This window comes from Castor canadensis, chromosome 14, assembly GCF_047511655.1.
Source record: "Castor canadensis chromosome 14, mCasCan1.hap1v2, whole genome shotgun sequence".
In the NCBI taxonomy this organism is placed as follows: domain Eukaryota; kingdom Metazoa; phylum Chordata; class Mammalia; order Rodentia; family Castoridae; genus Castor; species Castor canadensis.
Window position 1 is genome coordinate 36,475,865 of NC_133399.1, and position 25,921 is coordinate 36,501,785.

Consider the following 25,921-nt stretch of genomic DNA (forward strand, 5'->3'; position numbering starts at 1 on the left):
GATGGAAAGATGCCTTGTGAAAGCATATTAATTAAAAAAAGGATCCATCAGTGAATGAACAGTTGGGGCACCTTAGACCATTTTTCTGTGGCTATAACAAAATACCTGAGAGTGGATGATTTATAAAGATTAGAAGTTTATTTAACACATGATTCTGGAGATTGGGAAGCCCAAGAGCATGGTGCTGGCATCTGGTCAGGTTTTGTGTTGTATCATAAGATGGTGGATGGGCATCCCATGGCGAGACAGAGCAAGCTTGCCAGAGAGAGCTTGCTTTTATAACAAAGCTACTCGTTCCATAACCCATTAATCCATGAATGGATTAGTCTGTGTATTAGGGAAGAGTCCTCAGACTCACTCACTTCCCAAATGTCCCAATTCCAAATACCATTAGTTTATGAATTTGGGGATTAAGTCCACAACACATGAAATTTGGAGGATATATTCAGACCATAGCACATGGGTGGATGGATGAATGAGTGGTCGATGAAATGAATGATTGTACAGTTGGATGGGGAGAAGGATGGATGTTAGAGAATGACTTATTGGATAAATGAGCTGCTGGGTGGGTGAATGAGTGGAGGAAAGATGGATGAGGAGTTGATTGGGTGGGTGGGTAGATGGATGGACAAATGGACAGTTGGCTGAGAATGGTTGGATGGATGAAAGGATGACCATAGACGAAGATTTTGGGGCATAATCTTGGCACAATTCTGATGACTAGTAGACTTGTGATCCCAGCTTGGCTAGAGTAACTCCATGGTCACATTCTTTTTCTAGGTCCCGACTTCCTCCTGTCTCCCCCTGGGTCTCCAAGAATTTATCCTGGATCTTAGACTAAACTGAGCCCTTGGTTTGTTTTCTGACCTTCTCAGTGGTAAGAAGAATGTCCTCCTGAGGATGCAGCACCTAACCAACTCTCCATGATGACTATGGGGAACTCTTCAGCCTCTTCCAGCAGGTGTCCCTGTCCCTGATGGCCTCACCTACTCCGTCATCAGGCACCAAACCATCCCACCAAGTTTCCCTTTCCACTTCTCTCTTGGTCTCCACCCCAGTCTCATCCCAACTTCCACTCCACCTGCCCCTTCATTGATGGTGGTAGAGACTTAAAGGGAGGGGTGTCCGGGTCAACCTTCTGCATCTAATCCCAGACCTCTTTGCTCTTCCTCAGGTGTCCCAGGCAGCCATGGATGTGGGTGTCTTGGGCCTGCCAGATGTATCTCAGGGTCCCAGCAAGGCCCTGTGGGGTGCTCGGGGCAGGGGCCCAGCCATGCGTCGCCAGAGGGAGTTCATGCCTGAAGAGAAGAAGGACACGATTTATTGGGAGAAGCGAAGGAAGAACAACGAAGCAGCCAAGAGGTCCCGGGAAAAGCGACGTCTCAATGATGTGGCCATTGAAGGCAGATTGGCCACACTGTTGGAGGAGAACTCCTTGCTCAGGGCTGAGCTGCGGGCGCTCAAGCTTCGTTTTGGCCTCCTGTCCCCCATGGGTGGTCCCCGGACTTTGCCCCTGCAGGCCCTACTGTGGGAGTCTCCGTGGACTGGGGACCCCCACCCCAGGGATGATACACTGTCATCTTTGCCTGGTTCCCACAGCTGCTTCTTGAGGCCATATTCCACGGAGGCTGAGATTCCAGGGTGCCGGGGATGCCTGGTGGCTCATGGATGGACAGGCCTGGCTGCTTCCCCTAGGTTTTCCCAGGAGCCTGAGTCCCTGATCTCCAAGAGAATTGATATGACCTTGCAGGCTGCTCTTCCAGCTGCATTCTATGGTTGTCATTTCTTGGATGGGCACATGAGACCCAGACCAGAGCTCAAGCCCTGTTGGGGGCTGTGGTCACCCATGCCCACCGGATGCCAGGCCTCAGGGTCCTCAGATGTGTTGCTGACCTCCTCTGTAGATCCCATGGGGCTTTCTACTGGGGTCGTCTGCCCTGTTCCAGAGAACAGTCCTGAGGGGCTGACTCAGCCCTCCCTGCCCCACAAACTGCGGATCAAAACCCAAGCCTCAGGCAGGGTATGTCGGGGCTGGGAGGATGGCCAGGGACTTCTCTGAGGGCTTCCCCTGGGCAGGCCAGGCTTATAATGGAGTGATTAGAACTGAACATGGGCTTGTATAGGGGATGAGTGAGTTGGCCCCGGAACTGGGGCAGGCTGTTGGGAAGTAGGAGGAGGTGCCCTGACTGTGCAGGTCAATTTCCTAGAGTCCAGACCAGGCCTCTCTAGGTGGAGCAAATAAGATCCTATCTTGGTTTTCTTCGTAGATATTATCCTGCTCTAAAATTTGTGCTTTGGGTCATCACTTTTATTGATCCATCTATCCATCTATCTATCTATCCATCCATCCACCTACATCTCATCTACCATCTTTCCACTCATTCATCCATTCACACAAGCATCTCTCCACCCCTTCACACATCAGTCACCCACCATCTGTCCATCCATTTATTCATCAAGTATTTATCTATGATACATCCTTACTTCCATCTACCTATACACACTCCATCGGTCAGTCCATCTATCTGTCATTTATCGATCTGTAATCCATCCTTCTGTCTACCGATCTGTCCACTCATCAGTCCTCCCCCTATCAATCCACCCCATCCATTCATCACCCATCCATCCAACCGCCCAACCATCCATTCGTTCACTCATTCTTCATCTTTGCATCCATCCGTCTATTCTCCTTTTTTTCATTTAATCATTAATTACTCATTTATATGCTTTTAAGTTCCACATTCATTCATTCATTCTCTTATTCACTCATACATTTATTTACAATTCACTTTTCTCTTTACCCACCCACTCATGATCTTTGGACCCTCTGGCAGTGCCCAGCTGAGTGACAAGTGTGAAGACATCTTCCTGGCCTTGGGAGTTTTTTTCTGGGGATAGGCATGGGGAGCTGGGGAGATGCCTACTGAATGCCATACTGACAGAGAAAATAATGTCTTTGTATTTGAATTCTGTATTCTTTGGGTTCTGTTGGGGGTTTGCCTACACTTAGATTGGGAACCAGACTTAATCTGTTTGGGTGACTTTTTCTGTGACTTGGAGCAGGTCCTGTGCTGTTGGAACAGGTCAGTAATACTGTGTGTGTGTGTGTGTGTGTGTGTGTGTGTGTGTGTAGGGTCACACACAGCTTCTCCCTGACCTTGAGGACCAGGTAACACATTCCCAATTGTGCAGAAGAAAGTGTTAGTCTACAGGGAGGATCTCCAGAAACCCCAGATCCCAAGAACTCATCAAAGCCCCTTCCCTCCTCAGTTTCTCTTCCTGGGTCCCCTCCTCTCTATAACCATTTCAGAGATTTTATTAGATTCTGGATAAAAAGACCCCAGCTTCAATCAGGGGGAAAGCTATTAAGGTAGGGGGGCTCTCTACACTGGTACTGTGGCTGAGCACTGGACGGCCCTGACCAGATTAGTCATCAATTGCTCCCCAGATGTGGGGTTGGGCTAGTTCTAGGCCAGTCCATGTTTATGGTCACACATGGTGCAGGGAAGAGGCATTGCAGGTATCTCCTTCTCACTAGTACAGTGGGAAGCATCACCACACAGGCCAGGTGCCTGACTCTGCCTACATATTATAGCCATAGATGCCTCCTCTGCTCACTGCTCTTGTTCTGGTCCAGGGTCAGGACTGGGCAAACTCAGGTTCTCTCATCCCTGTTCCTGGCAGAGAAGTAGGACCCAGGCAGCTGCTTTCTCAATCTGGTGGTCATGGCCCCAGCAGTTGGCCAGGGGCCTTGGCCAATCCCTCTCACTCTGAGGACCTGCACCAATGGCTCAATTGCTTCCCCTGCGTGTGGGTGAGGAGAGGACCCAGTGACCCACCTCCTACCCAACTCTTGGGCCTGGTATGGAGAATCACATCCCCCAAGAATGTCCTGGGGAGGCTGGAAGGAAGCCTGTCTGGAAGGGGGTGGCCCAAACCTATTCCTCCCTAGGCAGCACCCACAACTGAAAGGGGGTAGACTGTGGTGGGAGGATATTCTAGTTGGAAAAGCCCAAAGAGATCTTTGTAAGTCAAAGAATTTCCACTAGAGTCTACCAGTAAGTGGTCATTGGGTTTCGGGAACTCACTTCTTCCAAAGCTACTTCATTCGTGATTCCTTCTCCCGAGCCAAAACCCACTTCTTATAAACTTCTAATCTGATCCTGTTAGTCCTGGGGGCCACCCAGACCTCCATCTCTCTTCTGTCACTCTCCTTGGAGATGGTGGGCATGAAAGAATAAGACTACATTTCCTTCTTTCTAAAGTGGAGACCAGTACTCTTATTTGAGAAGACTAGATTTCATTTCTTTTGTACATAGCACTTCAAAGTGTAACTCCTGTTTCTTCCCTTCCTGTGTAGATAGCTGTCATGTTTCCTGACCCAGAGAAGTTCTGTTTTTATGAGGAAAGTCCTTTCATGCTTCAAAATTCCTTCACTTCACCCTGGCCTGGTTGTTATTTTTTTTGTAAATGCTATTTGTATGTGATGGCTGGCTCCAGGAACTGAATATAAACCATTTACTCATTCATCATATATATATAATATATATAATATATGTTACAGATTTTTTTGAGCCCCTATTATATGTCAATAAGTAACTGAATGATGAAATAGTGATCCAGACCGGAGGTTAATGGAAAGAAGAAAGTCACACAAATACCTAGATCACTGATCCAAGATGTGTCAATTACGCTAATACTGTGCTAGGCCCTGGGAACACAGGTGCAGCCTCTGTCCTCAGAAAGTCAGTGGGCAGCTGGTGACCCTCCATGTGGCTTCCTAGAAACTGCATTGTAAGAACTCTGGACTCATCACCCATCTTGGATTCTCCATGTACTCCTTGGGTTGTGTGTCAGGTACATGATTGCCTTGGGGACTGAATTTTAGGACATTATGTAACCACCCATCTTTCCAGGCTGGTGAGATCCCTTTGGATACTAATGTATAAAATTGCCTTCCTGCTGCAGATGTACCTGGTCTATGTAGAATGTACAATAAATGTGAAGTGAAAGTTTCTGCCTTCGTGATTTCTGGGGGCAGAGTTGAAGAAGCTGATGTGGCCACATTTCTCTGTCTTGTTAGCAAGGTTTCAGACACATGTCATCTGAACCCTGTGTTGTGTTTTATACTCAAATTGGGGTCCTTGGGTCAGCAACCTCAAGATTGCCCAAGAGTTTATTATAAATGCAGCGTCTCAGGCCACTCCCAGAATGACTGGGTCAGAGCATACTTTTAAATAAAATCTCAGCACAAACTCAGTACAAGTCACAAAACATTTATTCAGAGTAGGGCTGGATAAAGGTAGTACTTCACATTTACTGTTAAGTACTTTTGGTTTTGGGAGACAGCCTCTATTGCAACTACCCGCTGCTCCATTATAGTATGAAGTCAGTCACACACAATATATAAACAGATGCACAGAAGTTTGCTTTACTAACATTTTGTTGATAAAAACAGATGTGGCCAGATTTAGTCTGTGGGTCATGTTTATGGATCCCTGCTCTGGGCTGCATACTGAAGAGTGGGGTTGTGGATCCTGGGGGTGTTTGTCTGTGATATTCCCAAAGTGTTCTCCAGAGTGGTGTTATCAGTTTGCATTTACCTGTCTGCAAAGGAAATTTGTGTTCTGTACATATTTGCCAACATTTGGTTTTGATGGGCTTGTTGACTTTTGCCAATGAGGAGGGTATAAAGTGGCTTTTTTTTTTTTGTAGCTTGAGCTCAGGGCCTTTTGTTTGCTAGGAAGATGCTCTACCACTTGAGCTATTCTACCAGTCCTATTTTGGGATGATTTTTTTTTTCAATATAGGGTTACAAGAACTATTTGCCCTTGCTGGCTTTGAACCGTGATCCTCATGATTTCTGCCTCCTTAGTAGCTAGGATTACAGGTGTGAGTCACTAGCACCTGGCTAGAGTGGCTTTAACCTGCATTCCTCTGCTGAACATCTTTGCCAATATCCATTTACCACTGAATTTTCTCTTCTACAAATTGCCTCTTCTGTGGCAATACTTATCTTCTTTCTTTTTTTTATTGTTTTATTATTCATATGTGCATACAAGGCTTGGGTCATTTCTCCCCCCTGCCCCCACCCCCAATACTTATCTTTTTTCTTATTGATTTCTCAGAACTCTCTATATATGCCACAATACATACTTATTAAATAGTACCATCACAGACTTTTCATCCAGTTCATCTTTTCCTTCTATTCACAGCATGTTTTCTTGTGCAATAGTTTGAAAACTGGTTGTAACCAAATTTACCAATCTTTTATTTGTTAATTTTTTTTTCTTTTTGAGATGAGGTCTTGCCCAAGGTGAGCCCAGACTGCCCTTGAACCCTTGGATTCAATAGATCCTTCTACCTCAGCCTCTTGAGTGCTGAGACTACAGGTGTGTGCCACCACAGCTGGCCTTTAATCTTTTCTTTTATGGTTGTTACATTTTTGTCTTATGTTCTTTCTATGTGTCAGGTCACAAAGATAGTCTTCTGTCTTTATGTTCTAGGGGCTGGAGAAAGAGAAATGGAGAAAATAGATGTGTCTCCCGCCTTTGTGGTTCTTACAGCTAGTGAGAGAGATAGATTAAAAGGGAAACAAAACAAATAAGAATGATGTATAATAGGACCAATCATGATAAGTGTCATAGGGAAAAAAGAGGTAATGGGCTTGGGAAAGGGAGAGGCGTGTTATAAAAATTGAAATAGGATGATCAGGAAGAGCTTTGCTGAGGATGTGACATTTGAGCAGGGTTGAGGGAGGTGAGACCAACAGTCATACACAGAGAAAAGCATTCCCGAGGAAGAGAGAACAGCCTGTGCAAAGGTCCTGAGGCATGACCCTGGCTGGTGTTTTGGGGAACATGGAGCTGGTCCATGTAGCCGGAGCAGAGCAAGCAAGGGGTAGGGGTGAGAGAGGAGGTGAGGGCTGGGAGGTGACAGGGACAAGTTGTGCATGGCCTTGTGCGTCAAGGTAAAGACTTTGGCTTCCTCTGTGAGTAAGACCGGGTGGCGGTGTCGGGGAGTTTCTGAGCTTATTTCTGCTATAACTGTCTCCAAACCTCCATCCTGTGGTGTGTGAGGCTGAGTGAAAATAAATAAACTCACCACACAAGTTCAAGAGAGCTGTCCTGTTGTCTGGTGTGGGGGTGGGGTGGCAAGTGACCACAGAAATGACGTGACTCATCTCCCATGGGTGGCCACAGACTGCCTGCCCTCAGAACCAGGGGACTCTTCTAATGCCTGTTTCTCAGCTATGAAGGGCAGAGTGGGTAAAGCTGCCCCACGAGGAGGAATCATGGAGGCAAAAACACAGGTGTTTCTTTCTTCTATTTTATATAGCTATCTGCCACCAATCTGTTTGTTTTGAGACAGGGCCTCATTATGTAGCCCAGGCTGGCCTCAAACTCACAATTCTCCTGCCTCAGCCTCCCAAGTGCTAGATTCACAAGAGTGTACCACCACACCTGGCTTAAGAAATCATGTTTGACAAGAGTGGGAGGGAGTGGGGTCAGGTGCATGTGGAGGAACCCAGAGGGTGAAGGTGGGAGGAAGTCTGGTCATTGAGGAAGTGGCCAGGAATAGGCAACATGGGGGACTCAGGTGAACAGGAAGAGCTGGAGAGAAGACGATAAGGTGGCTCTAGCTGGAGAACTAGGGGCAAGGGCTATGAAGGACGACCAGGGAACAGGAAGGACCTGGAGGTTTAAACATACCTGCAGTTATTGTGACTCCTGATGGTCTGTCACCTCGGACAAGTGGGCTCATTGTTTGACTACCTGGGTCGATGCAATGACTGTGCTGATGGTTTTCTCTGGATATTGTTTTTAAAGGCTTCATTATTATGATCCCCATGGACAGAGGGGGAAACTGAGGCTCTGAGCAGTCACAAGTCTTGCCTCACTTCATATGACTGGTGCATGAGCCATGCTCCCTCACCACTGCACTGACATCACCAGCCGCATCTCTCTTTCCTGAAGTCCTATCTTGCCTCAGGTCTTTGTGCTCTTTGTTCCCTCCACCTGAAATGCTTTTCCACGAGTCTTTCTCTTCCATCTTTAGGTCCTCAGTAAGTAGTCATTGACTGAATCAATGAATTGAATAGTGAACGATCCTCTTGGTAACAATTTCACCTGTGGTTAAGTCCTGTGTCACCAGGTTTTATGGTCTGTTCCTGCCTGGAGGATGATGAAGCCCCATGGGGCCTGTTGTGTTCACTGCAAGAGCCCTGATTTTGGGATAGGAATTGTCCCTCAGTATGACCTCTGTGCCACGAGACAATATTTCATGGGAAACATTGTCAAATTGAACTTGAGGTTGGATAAAGAAGCATTATCAGGCAGAAGGAGATGAGCCAAAGAGCATACAGCAGGCCTTCATTCCTTCCTTATTATTTATTGATTCACTGATTTAATCACAAACTTTCAGAGAGAGTGAAACCTATTTATTGCCTTTCTCAGCTTGCCCTTTGTAGAGGGATTAGATACCTTCCCATGAACAAATGAGTGATCAGGACCACGTGGAATGTTGCCCAGGGCTGTGGGCTGGTGAGTAGGAGACTGGGCACTCCAGGATTGTTCCCCTGAGGAGGTGACATTTGAACTGAGGCCGAGAGAATGTGAGTCATTGAGGATCTGGTCACAAAGGTCATATGTGGTCAGAGAACATTCATACAGAAATTCAGAGCAGGCAAATCCACAGGGACAAAAAGCAGATGGGTGGTGCAGGGGACTAGGTGAAGGAGAGGATGGGGAGTGATGGCTCATGGGGATGGCTTCCCTTCCCTTCCCTTCCCTCCCTTGGCTTCCCTCCCCTCCCCTTCCCTTCTTTCTTTTCCCATAGGGTCTGACTATATGGCCCAGGCTGGCCTTCAACTTGTGATCCTCCTGCCTCTGCCTCCTGAGTGCTGGGATTACAGGCGTGTACTACCATGCCCAGGCATGGAACAGTGCCTTCGTTTGGGTGATTTAAGTGTTTTGGAGTCAGTCAGAAGTAATGGCTGCACAATATTGTGTATATACTAAAGGTTGCACTGGGCTGCAATCATTCACCTGATGTATTTTATGTTACATGAATTTCACCTGTTTAAAAATGTAGGCGAGTCTGCCATGTGCAGAGAATGGATGACTATCTATGGGACTGAAAGGGACAGAGAGATGAGGAGCTGCAGAGATGCAGAGTGCCAAGGACATGTGGGGGGAGATGGTCCCTCACTGGGTCTCTGCCTGGTCACACAGCCCTCCTGTGGAAGGGGATGAGGGACCCCTGCCAGCCCTGGCTTTGCTGGTGTGTGTGCGAGTGATCAATATACAGCTGTGCTCAGATCAGAGTGGGCAGCGGTGGGCATGACATGTGTGAGCTCAGGACACTTACATGTGCGTCCTGAGCCTGGTTGTGCAGGGGATCCCTTAAGTCCCTCCTTTAGGGCCTCCCTGTAGCCTGGGAGACTGAATCCTCCAGGAGGAGGTGGGGGTGAAAATACCAAAGCCCTTCCCCTGAGGCCACTAATGTGGTCCCTGTCAACGCTTTGTCCCTGCTATGATGGCCTGGGAGAAGCCATTGCCTCCCCCTCCTCACCATACTCTAAGTTCTGAGAACTCCTGCTCTGTGGTTTGACTGGGTTCCTCCTCACCTCCCCCACCCCCACCTGGGCAGCTCAGGCCACTGTCTTCCTGTCTTAGGGCCTGGGTGGGGGGAGAAAGACCGGGAAACCCAGTCCCAGCCTGGGTGCCCAGACAGAGGGGAGAGGGCTCCAGCCTGCTTCTGATGCCTTTGCTTTACCTCCTGGGCCTTGGTTTCCCCCTCTGTGGGATGAGGATGATAATTTTCTCATCCCACCACAGGTTTGTGGACCTCCAGACATCTGCCTTTAACTCTCCTGCTTCTGTCCTCCAAAATGCCTCTTGGAGACTGTTCACTTTTCAGTCCTGCTGCCATCTTTTGCCCCCTCACGGTTTCCCAGAATCCACTTGGTTGCACCAGATCATGCCCCTCCCTGCACTTCATCCTTCTATGGTTCCTTATTGCTCTTAGAAAAACAAATCACAACCAAAGTCTTCCTCTGTGACTGTCAAATAAAAAAGCAATTCTGGGCTTAGGAAAGAGAAACTATCCACAAGGATCATTGCAAAGGAAAGGGATTGGGACTGCTGCAGCATGGAGAACACACTGAGCGTAAGAATTGTCAAGAATTGGGCAAAAGCCAGGTGTCCTGGTGCACCTGGTGCCAGTGATCCTGGCATTTGGGAGGGTAAGGGAGGAACATCGGGAGTTCGAGGACAGCCTGGGCTACACAGAGATGCATGGTCCACCCCAACCCCAAACCTCCCCAAACAAACAACAACAAATAAGAATTAGGGAAAGGGCCTTTCTTTCGTGGTGAGGAATAAAACTTAGAAAGGAGCAGGTGGTGGTGGTAGGGCAGCAGGACCAGGGACTGTGATGGGAGAGTAGGTCAGAGATCAGAGGGTGTTTTACCCGGAAGCCAGTATGCTCTCAGGAGGGCTACCTGCTGGCTTAGGATGAGATGGGTCACAGTCTAGGCATCTGGGAGAAATATAAGCAAAGTACCGCTGATAATTTTTTTCTGATGGGTTAACGGAACAAGGAGTTTGGCCACCTGATTATGAGACAAAGATTTGGGATTTGGAGGGTGTGTTAAGCCTTGTCATAGAACAGAGAGGAGAGAGAGAAAGAGAGAGGAAAAAAATATATAAAAAGAGATGAAAGAGACAAAGGGAGAGAAAGAGACAGATTGGGGGGTGGTGAGTGAGAAGCAGAGGCAGAGAAAGAAAGATTACAAGGCATTGGCTCACAGGAATGTGGAGGCTGACAAATCCCAGGACCTGTAGTCAATAGTTGGGGACCCAGGGTAGCTCACGATTCTACTTTGAGTCCAAAGCCTGAGACCCAAAGGCAGAAGAAAGCTCATGTCCTAGCTTAAAGACAGTCTGGCAAGAGGACTCCCCTTATGTACCTCAGGGCCAGGCTTTTATTTTTATTTTTGAGACTGGATTTCACTACTTAGTACAGCTGGCCTTGAACTCATGATCTCCCTGCCTCTGCCTCCCAAGTGTGGGATTCAGGCATGCCAGGCTCTGAAATCCTTATTTCCTTCCCTGTTTATTGGCTGTCTCTTTTTCACTGTTCAGAAGCCCTGTGATTGTTGGCGAGCTTCACTTCCTGGGTAAGGTGTTGAACAAGGCACACACAGCCTGTGCCCTCCTGAAAGTTGCCCTGGGCCAGGAGAAGCTGGCACGAGTCAGGTTGCACACACGGGTATAATGTACGAGCCTGATAAAAGTTAAGTTGGACTCAAATCTGCAGCCATGTGGATCTCACAGGACTGGCTAGCCACACAAAGCTTCCCTGAGAACAAGGAGGGGTGGGAGCTAATGAGGGTAAGATGGGAGGAGGGAAAGTGTTCCAGGTGGAAGGAACAGCAGGTACAAATGTCCTGAGGTGGGAGGAAAGGTGCTTTTGTGTGAGGGAAGGAAGGGAAGTGGGTGGGAGGGGGGAGGGGGCGGAATGCAGAGTGCTTTGGGGAAAATGGAGGTGTTAGAAGAGCCTCATGTTTACCCACAGTGGGGCTTGGGGGTAGTTGATTAGCCCCAGGGCCATGGGGCTCCATGGTGGAGAGAGAGATCTGCTTTTCCCCTAAGAGATTTATAGGGGTCCAAAGTGGGGGGTAGCCTGGCCAGGGAAGGAAGGAGTACAGGGTGTCCATGAGGGAAGGAGGGGGTCCTAGTCCCAGAGGGAGTAGTGGGCTGGAGAGAATGGCTGAGGGATTCAGGAGGCAAGGTGAGTACCTTGAGACTAACTGCCAATCAGGTGGGTTGGGTCCAATTTCTACTCTTTTGCTGCCCACGTGGTCAGTTATCAGTGGGGTTCTGGGACAATAGCCTTGTCACACAGCCCATCCCTCCTCTTCTCTTTCTCGCTTCTCTCCAGTGAACTTTAATTTTATTTATTTATTTACGCCATGCCACGGATGGAGCGCAGGGTCTTGAGCATGCTAGGCAAGTGCTCTACCTCTGAGCCACGCGTGCCATCCAGAGGTTTTAGAAGATCCCAGGTGCACAGCTGGGGACACGGGTGGGGGGCGGTGGGAACAATCGCGCTAACACCACAGTTCTCTGTCTATGAGGAATTGAACTTCTCCCGGGTTGGGTGTCATTCCCTTGCGCTTGGCGGAGCTGTTGGCTTCAGTCCTCTGGTTCCTGTGCAGTGGCCTGGGCAGCGAGGGCCCGGGAGGTGCAGGTGCCCCACTGCTGGCGGGGGCTGTGGTGGCGACTTCCTGGCTTCCGTGGGAAGCAGGCCGGTGACTTGGCAGCTTTGTGGCTTCTTAAGTTGTTCTCCCCAGGTCTCTCCTTCCCGGGCCAGCCTCACTCAGGATCCTGACAAGCGCGCCCCTGGCTCTCCACGGAGAGCTTGCTTGGCAGCTTCCTTCCCAAGGCTGTGTTAGGGGCGTGGCTGCTGTCAGGGTCATTGCTGTGATTGGGGGCGTGACTGTGACTAGGGACATAGTGAACGAGATACTGCTCCCTCTCCCCCAGCAAAATATGTGAGGACTCTACATCTCGTTAATCGAATAATATTTCAGTGCAAAACCCCTTTTCATGTTTTATATTATTTCTTTTTTTGTAGTCTATAGCGGGTTTTCTTTTTTCAACTTTGGTGAGTTTATTCTTCGCTATTTGCAATGCTAGCTTTTCCAGTGTAATATTTTCCTCCCTCCCTTCCTCCCTCTCTCCTTTCTTCCCTCCCTCCCTTCCTTTTTCTTTTTCTTTTGCTGGGGATGGAACCCACGGCCTCCTGCATGCTAGGCAAGTGCTCTACCACAGAGCTACATCTCCAGTCTGGATGTAAATTTTTTTTGTGAACCGGGGGTTGAACTCAGGATAGCCAGCTTACTAGGTAGGTTCTCTACCACTTGAGTCTCACCACCAGTCCCCTTTACATTAGTTATTTTTGAGATAGGGGCTCACTTTTGACTGGGCCAGCCTGGACTGTGATCCTCTTATGTGTGCTTCCCTGGTAGCTGGGATGACAGGTGTGCCTATTCATTGGTTGAAATGGGGTTTTGTGGAGGCCTGGACTTAAACCAGGAACGATCCTCCTGATCTCTACCTCTTATGTAGCTAGGATTCCAGGCTTGAGTCACCACGCTGAGCTTGATGCAATATTATTAAGATTATTTCCCATATGTGAAATTCATTCCTTTGGAGCTGAATATGTAGCTCAGTGGTTGAGTGCTTGCCCAGCATGTTCAAAGATCTGGCTTGCAGGACCCCAGCAACTCAAAAAAAGAAAAAAAAGTTCGTCCCTTTAAAAAATACTGCATGACCTCACTCATATGTCTAGAATGTTCTTTAGGGGGAAAAAGAAAAGAAAGGTTGAAAAAGACTGATCTCCAAGTAGCTATTGTGCATATTTCCTGTGTGACCTTTCAGAAATATTTCTTGCATTTCACACAAATATCTGCACAGCCATTTATTCTTCTTTTTACATTAATAGTAAAGTACGGCTCTGGGCTGCTGTCTTTCCCCTTAAAATCTCTTCTTTCCTTTGTGATGCTGGGAATGAATTCCAGGGCCTTCCACTGAGCAACAGCCACAGCCCTACTTAAAATATATGGTGGAACTCACTGCATGTCTCAGAGCAAAGCTTGTTGATTCTTTTTTAGAGCTACGTGGTATTTCTCTAATCCTATTTAAAAATGGACTTATTGACTGAGTGATTTTTCTGTGGTGGTGGGGATGGAACCCAGGACCTTATATGTGGTGGGTAAGTGCTCTACTACTGGTCTGTCCCCCCAGCTCCTCACTTATTTGAACACAAATGATATAATTGGGTCACAGAGACCATTAAATAGCTCTTTTCCAGCATTTTGCTGCCATAAAGCACTGCCATGTGGAATCGATACCTCAGTTTACATCATTTGCGAAGAGTTGATTGAAGAAGTCCTGGGAAGCACCAGAGCTGAGCCAGGAGACACATGTGTTTGTCACCTACATAGCTACTGCACCATGTCCTTCCCAGGGGCTGGGCCCATTGCCCTTCTCACTGCCCAGGTTAGACGTGCCAGTTTCTTAACACTTCAGCAGAGAGTGTGGTCAAATCTTTGATCTTTGCCAATCTGATGGGTTAGAAACCATATTGCAGTACAGTTGTAATGTTCATTTCCCTTATGAAATTGGACATCTTTCCATGTGTCTAAGGGCTATTTGTCTTTCTCCATAAGCTCAATGTCCACGTCCTTTGTTAAAGCATTTCCGGGGACAGAGGTAATTTTTCTCTTACTGGTGGTTTCTTTATATATGGCAGACATTGTCACTTTATAATACAAGTTCCAAATAATTTTTCCATTTGTCATTTCTTTTTAAAATTTATTTATTGTTATTTTTGACTACTTATTGTCATTGTCTTTTGACATTGTTTGGAGTAACTTTTACTTTCCATATTTCTTAATGCTTATATATTTTTTGAGACAGAGTCTGACTTTGTTGTCAAGGCTTGCTTCAAATTCATTATGTAGTCAGGCTGGCTTGGAACTCATGATCTCCGGTCTCAGCCTCCTGAGTGCTGGTGTTTGGTTTTGTTTTTGGTAGTGCTGGGGTTTGAGCTTAGGGTCTCATGCTTGCTAGGCAGGTGCTCTACCACTGAAGCCACTCTGCCAGCCCCTGATCTCTGGGATTACAGGTGTGCACCACCTTGCCTAGGTGAAGTCAACTGTTTTAATCTTTAAAAAGTGACATCTGAGCTTTGTGTCATACTAAGAAGTATGGTCACCTTTGATAATGTTGGAGGTGGGAAGAGGCATTCTGAGTAGAGAGTATATCGTGCACAGGTCATGATACAGGTCATGGCTTGGTGTGTATTGTAGCCAGAGAAATAGAACCAATAGGCTGTGAATGGTGGGAGAGAGAGAGAGAGAGAGAGAGAGAGAGAGAGAGAGAGAGAGAGAGAGAGAGAGAGATCCTAAGAATTAGCTCATGTGGTTGTGGGCTTTGACAAACTCTGCAGGGTAGGACAGGACAGGAGTCTGGAGACCCAGGGAAGAACAGCAGTTTGAATTTGAATGCAACTTTTACCAGAACTCTTCCTTCCTTTGGGGACATCAATCTTTCTCTGTTAAGGCCTTCTTATTAGATGAGACTCACCCCCATGATGGAGGGTCATCTACTTTACTCAGTCTGCTGATTTAACTTTTAATCACACCTAAAAAATACCTTCACAGAGACATCTAGAATACTAATTGACAAAATTACTGGGTACCACGGGCTAGTCAGATTGGCACACAAAATTCAGCAGTATACACCTATATCTTGTCAACTTGGCACCCAAATGCGTTTTCTTAAGCCTTGCTTAATCTCCAAATCAAAGCAGTGGTAAGGTCACACTTCCACTTAACATGATACAACCATCTTCACCTGCACATCCATGTTTATTGCGGCACTATTCACAATAGCCAAGTTATGGAAACAGCCAAGATGTCCCAGCACTGACGAATGGATTAAGAAAATGTGGTATCTATACACAATGGAATTTTATGCAGCCATGAAGAAGAACGAAATGTTATCATTCGCTGGTAAATGGATGGAATTGGAGAACATCATTCTGAGTGAGGTTAGCCTGGCTCAAAAGACCAAAAATCGTATGTTCTCCCTCATATGTGGACATTAGATCAAGGGCAAACACAACAAGGGGATTGGACTATGAGCACATGATAAAAGCGAGAGCACACAAGGGAGGGGTGAGGATAGGTAAGACACCTAAAAAACTAGCTAGCATTTGTTGCCCTTAACGCAGAGAAACTAAAGCAGATACCTTAAAGCAACTGAGGCCAATAGGAAAAGGGGACCAGGAACTAGAGAAAAGGTTAGATCAAAAAGAATTAACCTAGAAGGTAACACCCACACACAGGAAATCAATGTGAGTCAATGCCCTGTATAGCTATCCTTATCTCAACCAGCAAAACCCCTTGTTCCTTCCTATTATTGCTTATACTCTCTCTACAACAAAATTAGAGATAAGGGCAAAATAGTTTCTGCTGGGTATTGAGGGGGGGAGCGGGAGGGGGTGGAGTGGGTGGTAAGGGGGGGGGGCAGGGGGGAGAAATGAACCAAGCCTTGTATGCACATATGAATAATAAAAGAAAAATGAAAAAAAAAAAAAAAAAAAAAGAACTATTAAAAAAAAAAAAAAGAAGCTATGTTTTCTATGTAGGTGGAAAAAAATAGTGCAAAACGTTTCTGTACAATGATTACAAGTATGTAATTTTGTAATATGATCACAAGTATGTATTATAAGTATGTATTATTCTGTAAGATATGTGAAAAATAAAACATTCTCAAATACTGAAAAAAAAAAAAACAAAAAAAAAAAACATGATACAACCATCTTGTGTCAACCAGAAACTAACAAATCCTTTCCCTAGAAGAGGGTGTATCATTTTTAGGTGATGTCTTACTCTCCCCTTGATCTCTCACAACCCAAATAGTACCATGTGAAGTTCACAATACTTAAAAACTATAATTGAATATTGGTACATTTTATGTGATAAGGGAGTAGGAGAGGAGAGTAGAAGAAAGTATTTTATACTCATACATGTGTGTAACAATCAAGGGAGAGATACTTGTGACAATTATTTTAGCTCTCAGTTCTGTAACTGGTCTTATGGTTGTGACTGATATTTGTAAGTACCTTTAGAATCACTCTTGGCACCAAAATCTGGATTAGTTTTCTCAGGTTCCTCTAACAAAGTACTGGGTGACTTAAACCACAGAATTTATCTTTTCATAGTTGTGGAGGTTGGAAATTGAAGATCAAACTGGGTGTGGTGGCACACGCCTGTAATCTCAGCACTCTGGTGGCTGAAATAGGAGGATCTCAAGTTTGAGGCCAACCTGGGCTACACGTGAGATTCTGTGAAAAAAAAAACCAGCAGAAAATAGTAAAAGAAAAAGAATCCAATATCAAGCTACCAGCAGGGTGTATTCCTCCTGAGGCTCCTTTTCTTGAATTTAGATGGCCATCATCTACTGTGTCCCCATATAGTTGTCTCTATGCACATATCTGTGTCCTAATGTCTTCCTCTTATGAGGATGCAGGTCAGACTGGATTAGAGCCCACCCTGATGCTCTCAGTTAACTTTAATTTCCTCTAGAAAGACCTTGCCTTGTCTCTACACACACTCACAAACTGTAGTCCCGGGGGTTAGGGTTTCAACATTACCTGACGTCAGGGGCACTCTGTGGTCCATGACTGGAAGAAAAGGACTATGGTAAAAGGGATGGGAAAACAGCCTAGGAGAGGGCTGGAAAGATCAGTGAAGCTCGGGGTATAGAAAGAACTTGGTTTTCTTTGCAAGGGATGAAAATCCGCCAGCATGTTCAAAGCAGGGGATAATATGTTCTCTACAAAAGTCCTCTACATAGGTTCTCTGGAGGGTGACCAGGATACCCAAGAAGAGGTTCCTATAATATCCAGGCAATCAATAAAGAGGGCAGAGCTGGGGACAGAGCATGGAGAAAGGTAGATTGTTTCAGGGGTATTTGGAAAGAAAGGACTCCAGGATCAGTGCAAAGAATAGATTCCAGCTTGTTGGGAGTTGGAAGAAATGTGTATAAAACAGAGAAGCGACTGACTTACTTTGTTTGGTCAGTCTCTTCCCAGAGAATCTGGTGGACAGAGAACCCAGGTCTTCATAATGGTGCTTTCCATAGATTTCAGCACAGTGTGTGATCAATGAATGTTTGAGGAATGGATGTGTGAATGACTTTAACCAGAAATTGAGGAAAGTGGGGACACTGAGCTTGGGAGAATGAAGACTCTAGGGGATGGCGGGCATGATGGGTGTCAGGATCTTGGGGGTTCTCAGTTCTCAGAGCTAGGGATGGGTGTTGGGTAGAGCCTTACCTGTGATTCATAGGAGGAGGTGAGATTTCTAATAGCTTTGCAATAATCACCTCTTTCTCACTGGGAGTGTGTAAATGCTCCTGTCAGCAGGGTTATATATGACATTTATGGCCAAGGTAAGGATTAGAGCTCAGGGAAGTGTGGCTTGGTTTAAATGAGGGCCCTGTGGATTTGTTAGTAGGCTGGGGGCTTAGGGGTGATTTTCTGCACCCCCACTGCCTGTTATATTTGAGATTCAAGCTATTCCTCTTTCCCTTCTCCTATTCCCTTGTTTCTCTCCCTCTCTGTCTCTCCCACTAGCTCTCTTCTCCTAATTCTTCTATCTCTTTCTCTTTACCTCCCATTCCCCTCACTCTTCTTCCCTACCCATTCCCCTCTCACTTGTGGTGGTTTTTGCTTCAGGTCTGGGTAACTGGCTTGTTTCAGACCTTGTACTAAATTCAATGCAGTCCTTGGAATCTTGAACTTGGATGTGCTGCCTCCTGGTGGGAAGAAGAATAAGTATCTGCTTATATCCTTAAACAAGCAGGTGCAGAGAGGGGGAGAGTTCTTGTATATCCATAGCTTGAAGCTGCTTTAAGGGAAGGGGACCCCATGACAGTGTGTGTGCGTGTGTGTGTGTGTGTGTGTGTTTCCAACTCAGCAGGACTGTGATCTGAGGATCTTGGCCTGTCTGCCCTTCCCCAAATGGAGGACTCAAATTAGCCCAGTCCCCAGGCTCCAGTGGAAGTGAATGGGTTGGGTAGCAGGACCCTCACCCATTACTGTTTTCTGATGGAAAACTTGGGGGAGCAGGTCAGATGGGTTCATGGGGAAATGGGGGAGACAGAGAAAGAGAGAGAGAGAGAGAGAGAGAGAGAGAGAGAGAGAGAGAGAGAGAGAGAGAAAGATATAGAGAACCAGACAGCAGTAGAGACACACATAATTAAAAAAGAAAAAAAACACAGCAAGAAGGCAAGGTCTAAAAAGTTAGGAATTGTGTGCAGCACACACCTGTACACCTGTAGTCCCAGCTACATGGGAGGGGAGGTTGAAGTGGGAATATTGATACCAGCCTGGGCAACGTAGACAGATGCTGTGTAATGACTGATGAGGGAATAAATGATTCCTGGGGGAACTGGGGACCTGGGGACCTTATGAGGACTTGGGTAAACTCTGGCAGTATGTGTTTATAGTACCGATAAACTGGGCAGATGTTCCTCAGGTGGGATGGAGGGCGTAAGTCTCAGAAATAGGATATGAGATGTAGGTGGAGATGGTCCTTGGCTCTGAATAAACTTGTAACAGAATGGAAGGAAATGAGGCTGGAGCGTCTGAGACAATTGGCCCTGGGGACCTGTGTGGGAGCAGGTGGAGGGAGACTGTGTCAGATAGGAGCTCTCACTAGAGTATTTGCCTAAGTGTCACAGAGGACTGGGAAGCTCTCAGAACATCATTAGGTATCCTAGTCTGGACTGATAGGAGAGGGCCTGGGGACTGTTCCTGGGGTGGGCTGTAGGAAGTCTGTGAAAGATCCAGAGTGGTACGTCCTGGAGTTCAACGTGGTATGACTCTGGAAATGTGTCTTTGAAGAGATTCTGTGGGGGGAATTGGGAAGTCACAACATGGAGGAAGGCTTATGTTAATGGTGTCAACATAGGAAGTTCCTGAGGTTGAGAGTAGGGTCTAAATTTGGGAAGCCCAGAGCTTTCTTGCGAGGATTTGAGGGGCTAGTGAGTAGGGTCAGATTGGGTCCTGTGATACAGTATGGGAGTATTTCTGAGGGAAACAGTGAGCTTACAGTAAAAGGGGCCATCCTAGGTTTTGGGGTCTTGAACTTGGTGTTCTTTGTACAGTATGGATTGGAGATGGTTTATGGGAACACTGATGATGGGGCAAATGTGTGGATGGTTTGGGGGAATAAGTCATGAGGGGGAGAGGGGAGAGTTTCAGAGATGAACTTTGGATACTAGGTATTCTTTAGTGGTCATTGTATGGGAGAGCCTTGAAGTTAGAACATGGGTCTCTGGGGTAGATGGAGACTCAGCACTTGTGTGTGGAGTCTATGGGATGAGTGGAGTCAGATGGTGCCTGGGGATATAGATGGTGTAAATATTTCTGGGGGAAACAGAGTAAGGGTGTGAGCTTACAGTAATGGAATCAATCCTGGTTTTGAGGTCTTGAACTTGGTGTCCTTTGTGAGGTCTGGACAGGAGATGCGTTACAGGAAAATCAATGAAAGGGCCTCCTGTGAGGGAGGTTTGAGGAAACAAATCACGAGGTGGGGAGGGGAGAGTTTCAGCCATGAGTTTTGGATACCAGGGATCCTTTAGTGGTCATTGTATGGGAGACCCTTGAGGTCTGAACATGGGTCTCTGTGGCAGATGAAGACTCAACACTTCTGTGCAGAGTCTGTGGGTGAACTAGGATAGGGTTTTGAGAACCAGTGGAACCTAAAGGGTGACTTGGGAAGATTAGAAAATAGGGTTCAGATCATGGGATTACACTTAGGGGTTGGAGAGTCATGGAAGAATTCTGGAAGGGTTTGTGGAGCACCCTATGGGGGGTAGGGGGGATGCGTTTGAGGAAACTATCAGAAGTGTGGATTGGGGATTTAGAGACCAGGGGACTCTTGGAAGTTTTTATCCAAAGTGACCTGTTATGGGGGTGGGACTAGGGGTCAGTATCTGAGGATGTCTGGGGGCTGGCCAATGTGTGTCTTTCTAACCTGAGGGTGTCTTGGATGTGTGTGTGGCCTAAAGATTCCTGATTGACAGGATTAGAAGAGGGTGTTGTGTTAAAGGTTGGTTATGGGGGAGGTAGGTTTAGAGGTCAAAACTGAGGTCTCTCAAGGAATAGATCACGGGAAATACTTTAGGCCAGATGTTTTTAGGGGAATCTCAGTTGGGTGGGTCTTTGGGTAGGGTCAGAACCTAAGAAGTGTGTGGGTGGGATTAGGTAGATGGAGTAGCTCAGAGGACAACAGATCAGAGCTGAGTAGGTTGGGAGGCTTTACTGTCCACACCCCTTCCCACCCTATCGCTGGTCAGTAGCATTTGCGGTACACGATGTGGGGACCCTGTTCCTCATACTCTTCCCGCAGGACCCAGCAGGACTGGAAGGCGCGCAGGGAGGCCAGGATGGACCCTCCGATCCACACCGAGAAGTTTCTGGTGGGCTGGGCGGCCACCACCACGTGGGTCTCCGGGGGCAGAGAGAGCAGCAGCTCCGCCCTGAAGCGACTTTCAAACCCAGTAAAAAGTGAGGAGCCTCCGCACAGCAGCACGTTCTGGGCAATGTCAGGTCGCAGAATCTGGGGCACCTTGCAGAGGCTCTGTTCCGCCATGGTGGGGAGGCCCACGGGTGACAGCCCTGGGATCTCTGGGGGATGGAAAAGCAGCTCTGGACACTGGAACAGCTCCTTTCCCAGTGTGACAGTACGTCCATCTGGTAGCTTCAGGGACTTCTGGCAGTCTTGGTCCATCTGTGCCTGCTTCTTCTGGAAATCTGAAGCCACGTAGCAGTAACGGTGCTTGATGTTCTCCGCAGTGTCCAGGTCCTGCTGTTGCAACTGGAAGCCAGATCCCAGCAGCATCTCTGCTAAGAAGGCGGTCAGGTGGGTGCCGGCCAGGTCCAGGCGCTCAATGGCCTGGGGCAGGTTGTATCCCTGATAGACAGGCACCGTACAGCTGACTCCATGGCCAGTGTCCACCACTAGCCCACTGACACATCCATGGGCATAGACTGACAACACTGACTGGGATGCTACATACATGGCTGGTGAGCACAGTGACTCAAAGGCCACTTCCACCAACTTCTCGCGGTTGGTGGTGGGGCTGAAGGGTGGATCAGAGAAGAGCAGCGGGTGGTCCTGGGTGGCCACTTGGAGGTCATGCTCCAGCATGTGGCGCCAGATGAGTTCGGCTGCTTCCCAGTCCACCACTATGCCATTGCGGACAGGCTGCACCAGCTTCAGCTCCGAGTGTGAGTGGGCTGCCTTTCCAATAAATGTTTCCAGCTCTGGCTGTCCCTCAGTGGTTTGTTTCTTGGGCTGGCAGCCCACAATGGTGGCCACGGTGTAGGTGGGTAGGGACTGTCCAGCGAAGCCCACCTTACAGATACCGGTGCCCATGTCAATAACCACAGCTCCTGTCTTTGGCAGCACCCTGTTGCCCACCATGCTGGGGGAGTCTTGCGGCAGACTCTTGTTCACCAGGATTGAGCTGGGTTTCAGGTCAGGCCTGGGGGTTTCTGGGGAAGGCTGGGGTTCCTGGAGCTTGGGGTCATTTACATCCATGACTGCAGGTGGCCTGGTGAGGCTGTTCAGCAAGGCTGACCACTTTTCACTGGGGTGGGGGGAATCAGGGGAGAAGAGGCCCTGTCAGGGCAGAGAGGGAAAGGGGTAGGCCAGTGGTTTATGACATTACCCCACCAGTCTCAGTCTTCTGAAGACCTCACAATGCAAAGGGAGAGCAGGACTCTCTCCCTACCTCAGGGCCCCATCTATTCAGGATTATCTCCAAAGTGCCAAATTTGGAGAGGGAGTAGGGACCTGTGACTCAGCTCACTGATTGCAGAACCCCTCCCATGTTCCACGCACACAGAATCTCAAGTGCACATCATTATCTACCACTCAGCACAGACAGCCAAGACCCAGGAGTCCTTCTCTAGTACCTTGTCATGTGTCCTGAAAATATCAATCAGAAGGTAACCATTCAATCTGGCTTTCTGATTTCCAGCAGGAATGAGAGGCCTTATGTATGGGTAAGGGAGAAGAGGGAGAACAGGCATCCTATCCTAAGACTTTTGCCTACTCTTTTCCCTCTTGCCTGAATCACTCTCCATGTGCCCTTCTTGCCAAGTAGAAAATTGTCACATTTGACCTCAGTTGTCCCTCCCTTTCCTGGGATCGTTCCCTGGTTTTCACTCTGTAGTCTCATATATGGGGGAGGGGTTCTGCCTTCTCTCCTGGAACTTTTCCTTGTTCCCTACTGGTAAGAGGGAGCCCTTGGGATACAGGCAAGGGCTTCCAGTATAGGTAGAAGGGGGTGGGCAGTTGGGTGAAGGACAGCAGGACTGGGAATGTAGCTGAACTCTTTCACCTTCTTAGCTAACTTTCTTTGTATTCAATTTTTTGAGGCTATTGTGAGTGGGATTGTTTTACTGATTTATTTCTCCGCTCATTCATTTCTGATATATAGAATAGGAAAATAAGATCTAGGAGTTGTTTTTGGTAGACTTATTAGAGTCTTTGGATTATAAGCTCATATCATCTGAAAATGGGATAATTTGAATTCTTCCTTCCTTATTTGTTTCCTCTTTATTTCTCTTGCATGGTTGGTCTGGTTAGGGGTTCTGGCACTATATTGAATATAAGAGTAGGGAGGGTAAACACACTTGTGTCGTTCCTTACTTTAGAGGAAATGGTTTCAGTTTTTCTCTGTTACGGTGTTAGCTATAATGTGGACTCATTATACCTTATTATGTTGAGGCATCTTCCTTCTATTCTTTATTTTTCCTATATTTTAACATGAAATGATGTTGAGTTTTGTCAAAGGTTTTTTTGTGCATCTAAAGAGATGATTATGTATTTTTTTTGCCCTTGATTCTGTTTATATGTTAATCAATTTGCTTATGTTGAGCCATCCATTGTATTTTGGAATGAAACCAACTTGATCATGATGTATGTACTTTTTAATGTGTTGTTTAATTCATTTTGCAAGGTTTTCATTGGGAATTGAGTTTTTGCTCATCAGGGAAATCTGTAATTTTCTTTTGTTTTTTCTCCTTCCTTTCCTTTCTTTTCCCATACTTACTTATCTTTTCTTTCCATTCCTTGCCTTTCCTTTTCCTTACCCCTTCCCTTCTCTTCCCTTTCCCTTGCCCATTCCCCTTAATTTCCCCTTCCCCTTCCCCTCCTTGCTCCTTTATAAAGTCTTGGTATCATGGTAATTCTGGTTTTATGAATGAATTTGGTAGTGTTCCTTCCTTTTAATGGGATAGATTGAGGCACATTGGTGTTAGTTCTTTCCTACAGGTCAGGTAGAATTTAGCAGTGAATTGTTCTGATCCTGGGCTTTTGTTGGGAGATTTCTCTCTCTGTATATAGCACTGGGGTTTTAACTCAGGGCCTCATGCCCTCACACTTGCTAGGCAGTTGCTCTACTACTTGAGTCACTTGGCCAGCCCTTTTTTGTGATGGGTTTGAGATAGGGTTTCAGAAACTGTTTGTCTGTGCTGACTTTGAACCAAAATTCTACTGATCTCTGCATTCTGAGTAGCTAGGATTACAGGCATGAGCCACCTGCACCCGGGAAGAGACTTTTTATTATGTTTCAACCTCATTGTTTGTTGTAGATCTGTTTATGTGCTTTACATCCTTGTTTTAATTTTGGTAGGTCAAATGCATGTAGATACTGATTCTTTGCTTCTAGATTTTCCAGTTCATTAGAACATAACTTTTCAAATTATTTTTCATTAGAATTTAACTTTTCAAATACTCTCGATTTCATTGGTATTTTGATACCCCCTTTTCATCTCTAATTTTACTAAATTGAGCCTTCTCCATTCTTCTTTTGCTTAGTTTAAGTCAGGGTTTATCAACCTTATCTTTCCAACGAGTCAACTTTTTTTCTTTTTTTTTTTTTTTTCTTTTTTTTTTATTTTTTATATCTCTTTTCCCAATATATGTGGACTCCTTTTATTTATTTTTTTTTCTTTTTTTTTTAACATATTTTTTTTTCATTTTTCTTTTATTATTCATATGTGCATACAAGGCTTGGTTTATTTCTCCCCCCTGCCCCCACCCCCTCCCTTACCACCCACTCCACCCCCTCCCGCTCCCCCCCTCAATACCCAGCAGAAACTATTTTGCCCTTATCTCTAATTTTGTTGTAGAGAGAGTATAAGCAATAATAGGAAGGAACAAGGGGTTTTGCTGGTTGAGATAAGGATAGCTATACAGGGCATTGACTCACATTGATTTCCTGTGCATGGGTGTTACCTTCTAGGTTAATTCTTTTTAATCTAACCTTTTCTCTAGTTCCTGGTCCCCTTCTCCTATTGGCCTCAGTTGCTTTAAGGTATCTGCTTTAGTTTCTCTGCGTTAAGGGCAACAAATGCTAGCTAGTTTTTTAGGTGTCTTACCTATCCTCACCCCTCCCTTGTGTGCTCTCGCTTTTATCATGTGCTCATAGTCCAATCCCCTTGTTGTGTTTGCCCTTGATCTAATGTACACATATGAGGGAGAACATACGATTTTTGGTCTTTTGAGCCAGGCTAACCTCACTCAGAATGATGTTCTCCAATTCCATCCATTTACCAGCGAATGATAACATTTCGTTCTTCTTCATGGCTGCATAAAATTCCATTGTGTATAGATACCACATTTTCTTAATCCATTCGTCAGTGCTGGGGCATCTTGGCTGTTTCCATAACTTGGCTATTGTGAATAGTGCCGCAATAAACATGGATGTGCAGGTGCCTCTGGAGTAACAGTCTTTTGGGTATATCCCCAAGAGTGGTATTGCTGGATCAAATGGTAGATCGATGTCCAGCTTTTTAAGTAGCCTCCAAATTTTTTTCCAGAGTGGTTGTACTAGTCTACATTCCCACCAACAGTGTAAGAGGGTTCCTTTTTCCCCGCATCCTCGCCAACACCTGTTGTTGGTGGTGTTGCTGATGATGGCTATTCTAACAGGGGTGAGGTGGAATCTTAGTGTGGTTTTAATTTGCATTTCCTTTATTGCTAGAGATGGTGAGCATTTTTTCATGTGTTTTCTGGCCATTTGAATTTCTTCTTTTGAGAAAGTTCTGTTTAGTTCACGTGCCCATTTCTTTATTGGTTCATTAGTTTTGGGAGAATTTATTTTTTTAAGTTCCCTGTATATTCTGGTTATCAGTCCTTTGTCTGATGTATAGTTGGCAAATATTTTCTCCCACTCTGTGGGTGTTCTCTTCAGTTTAGAGACCATTTCTTTTGATGAACAGAAGCTTTTTAGTTTTATGAGGTCCCATTTATCTATGC

General features: G+C 46.3%; 2 protein-coding genes across 2 annotated transcripts; one reads left to right on the top strand and one right to left on the bottom strand.

Annotated features, from left to right (window-relative positions):
• Positions 1-831: 831 nt before the first annotated feature.
• On the top strand, positions 832-4,995 carry Nfilz (NFIL3 like basic leucine zipper). Its single transcript, XM_074053437.1, has one exon. The coding sequence runs from the start codon at positions 1,190-1,192 to the stop codon at positions 2,057-2,059; it is 870 nt and encodes a 289-aa protein (XP_073909538.1). The 5' UTR covers positions 832-1,189; the 3' UTR covers positions 2,060-4,995.
• Positions 4,996-20,941: 15,946 nt separating this feature from the next.
• Actl9 (actin like 9) lies at positions 20,942-22,192 on the bottom strand. Its single transcript, XM_074054273.1, has one exon. It carries the CDS (start codon positions 22,190-22,192, stop codon positions 20,942-20,944), a length of 1,251 nt encoding a protein of 416 aa, XP_073910374.1.
• Positions 22,193-25,921: the final 3,729 nt, after the last annotated feature.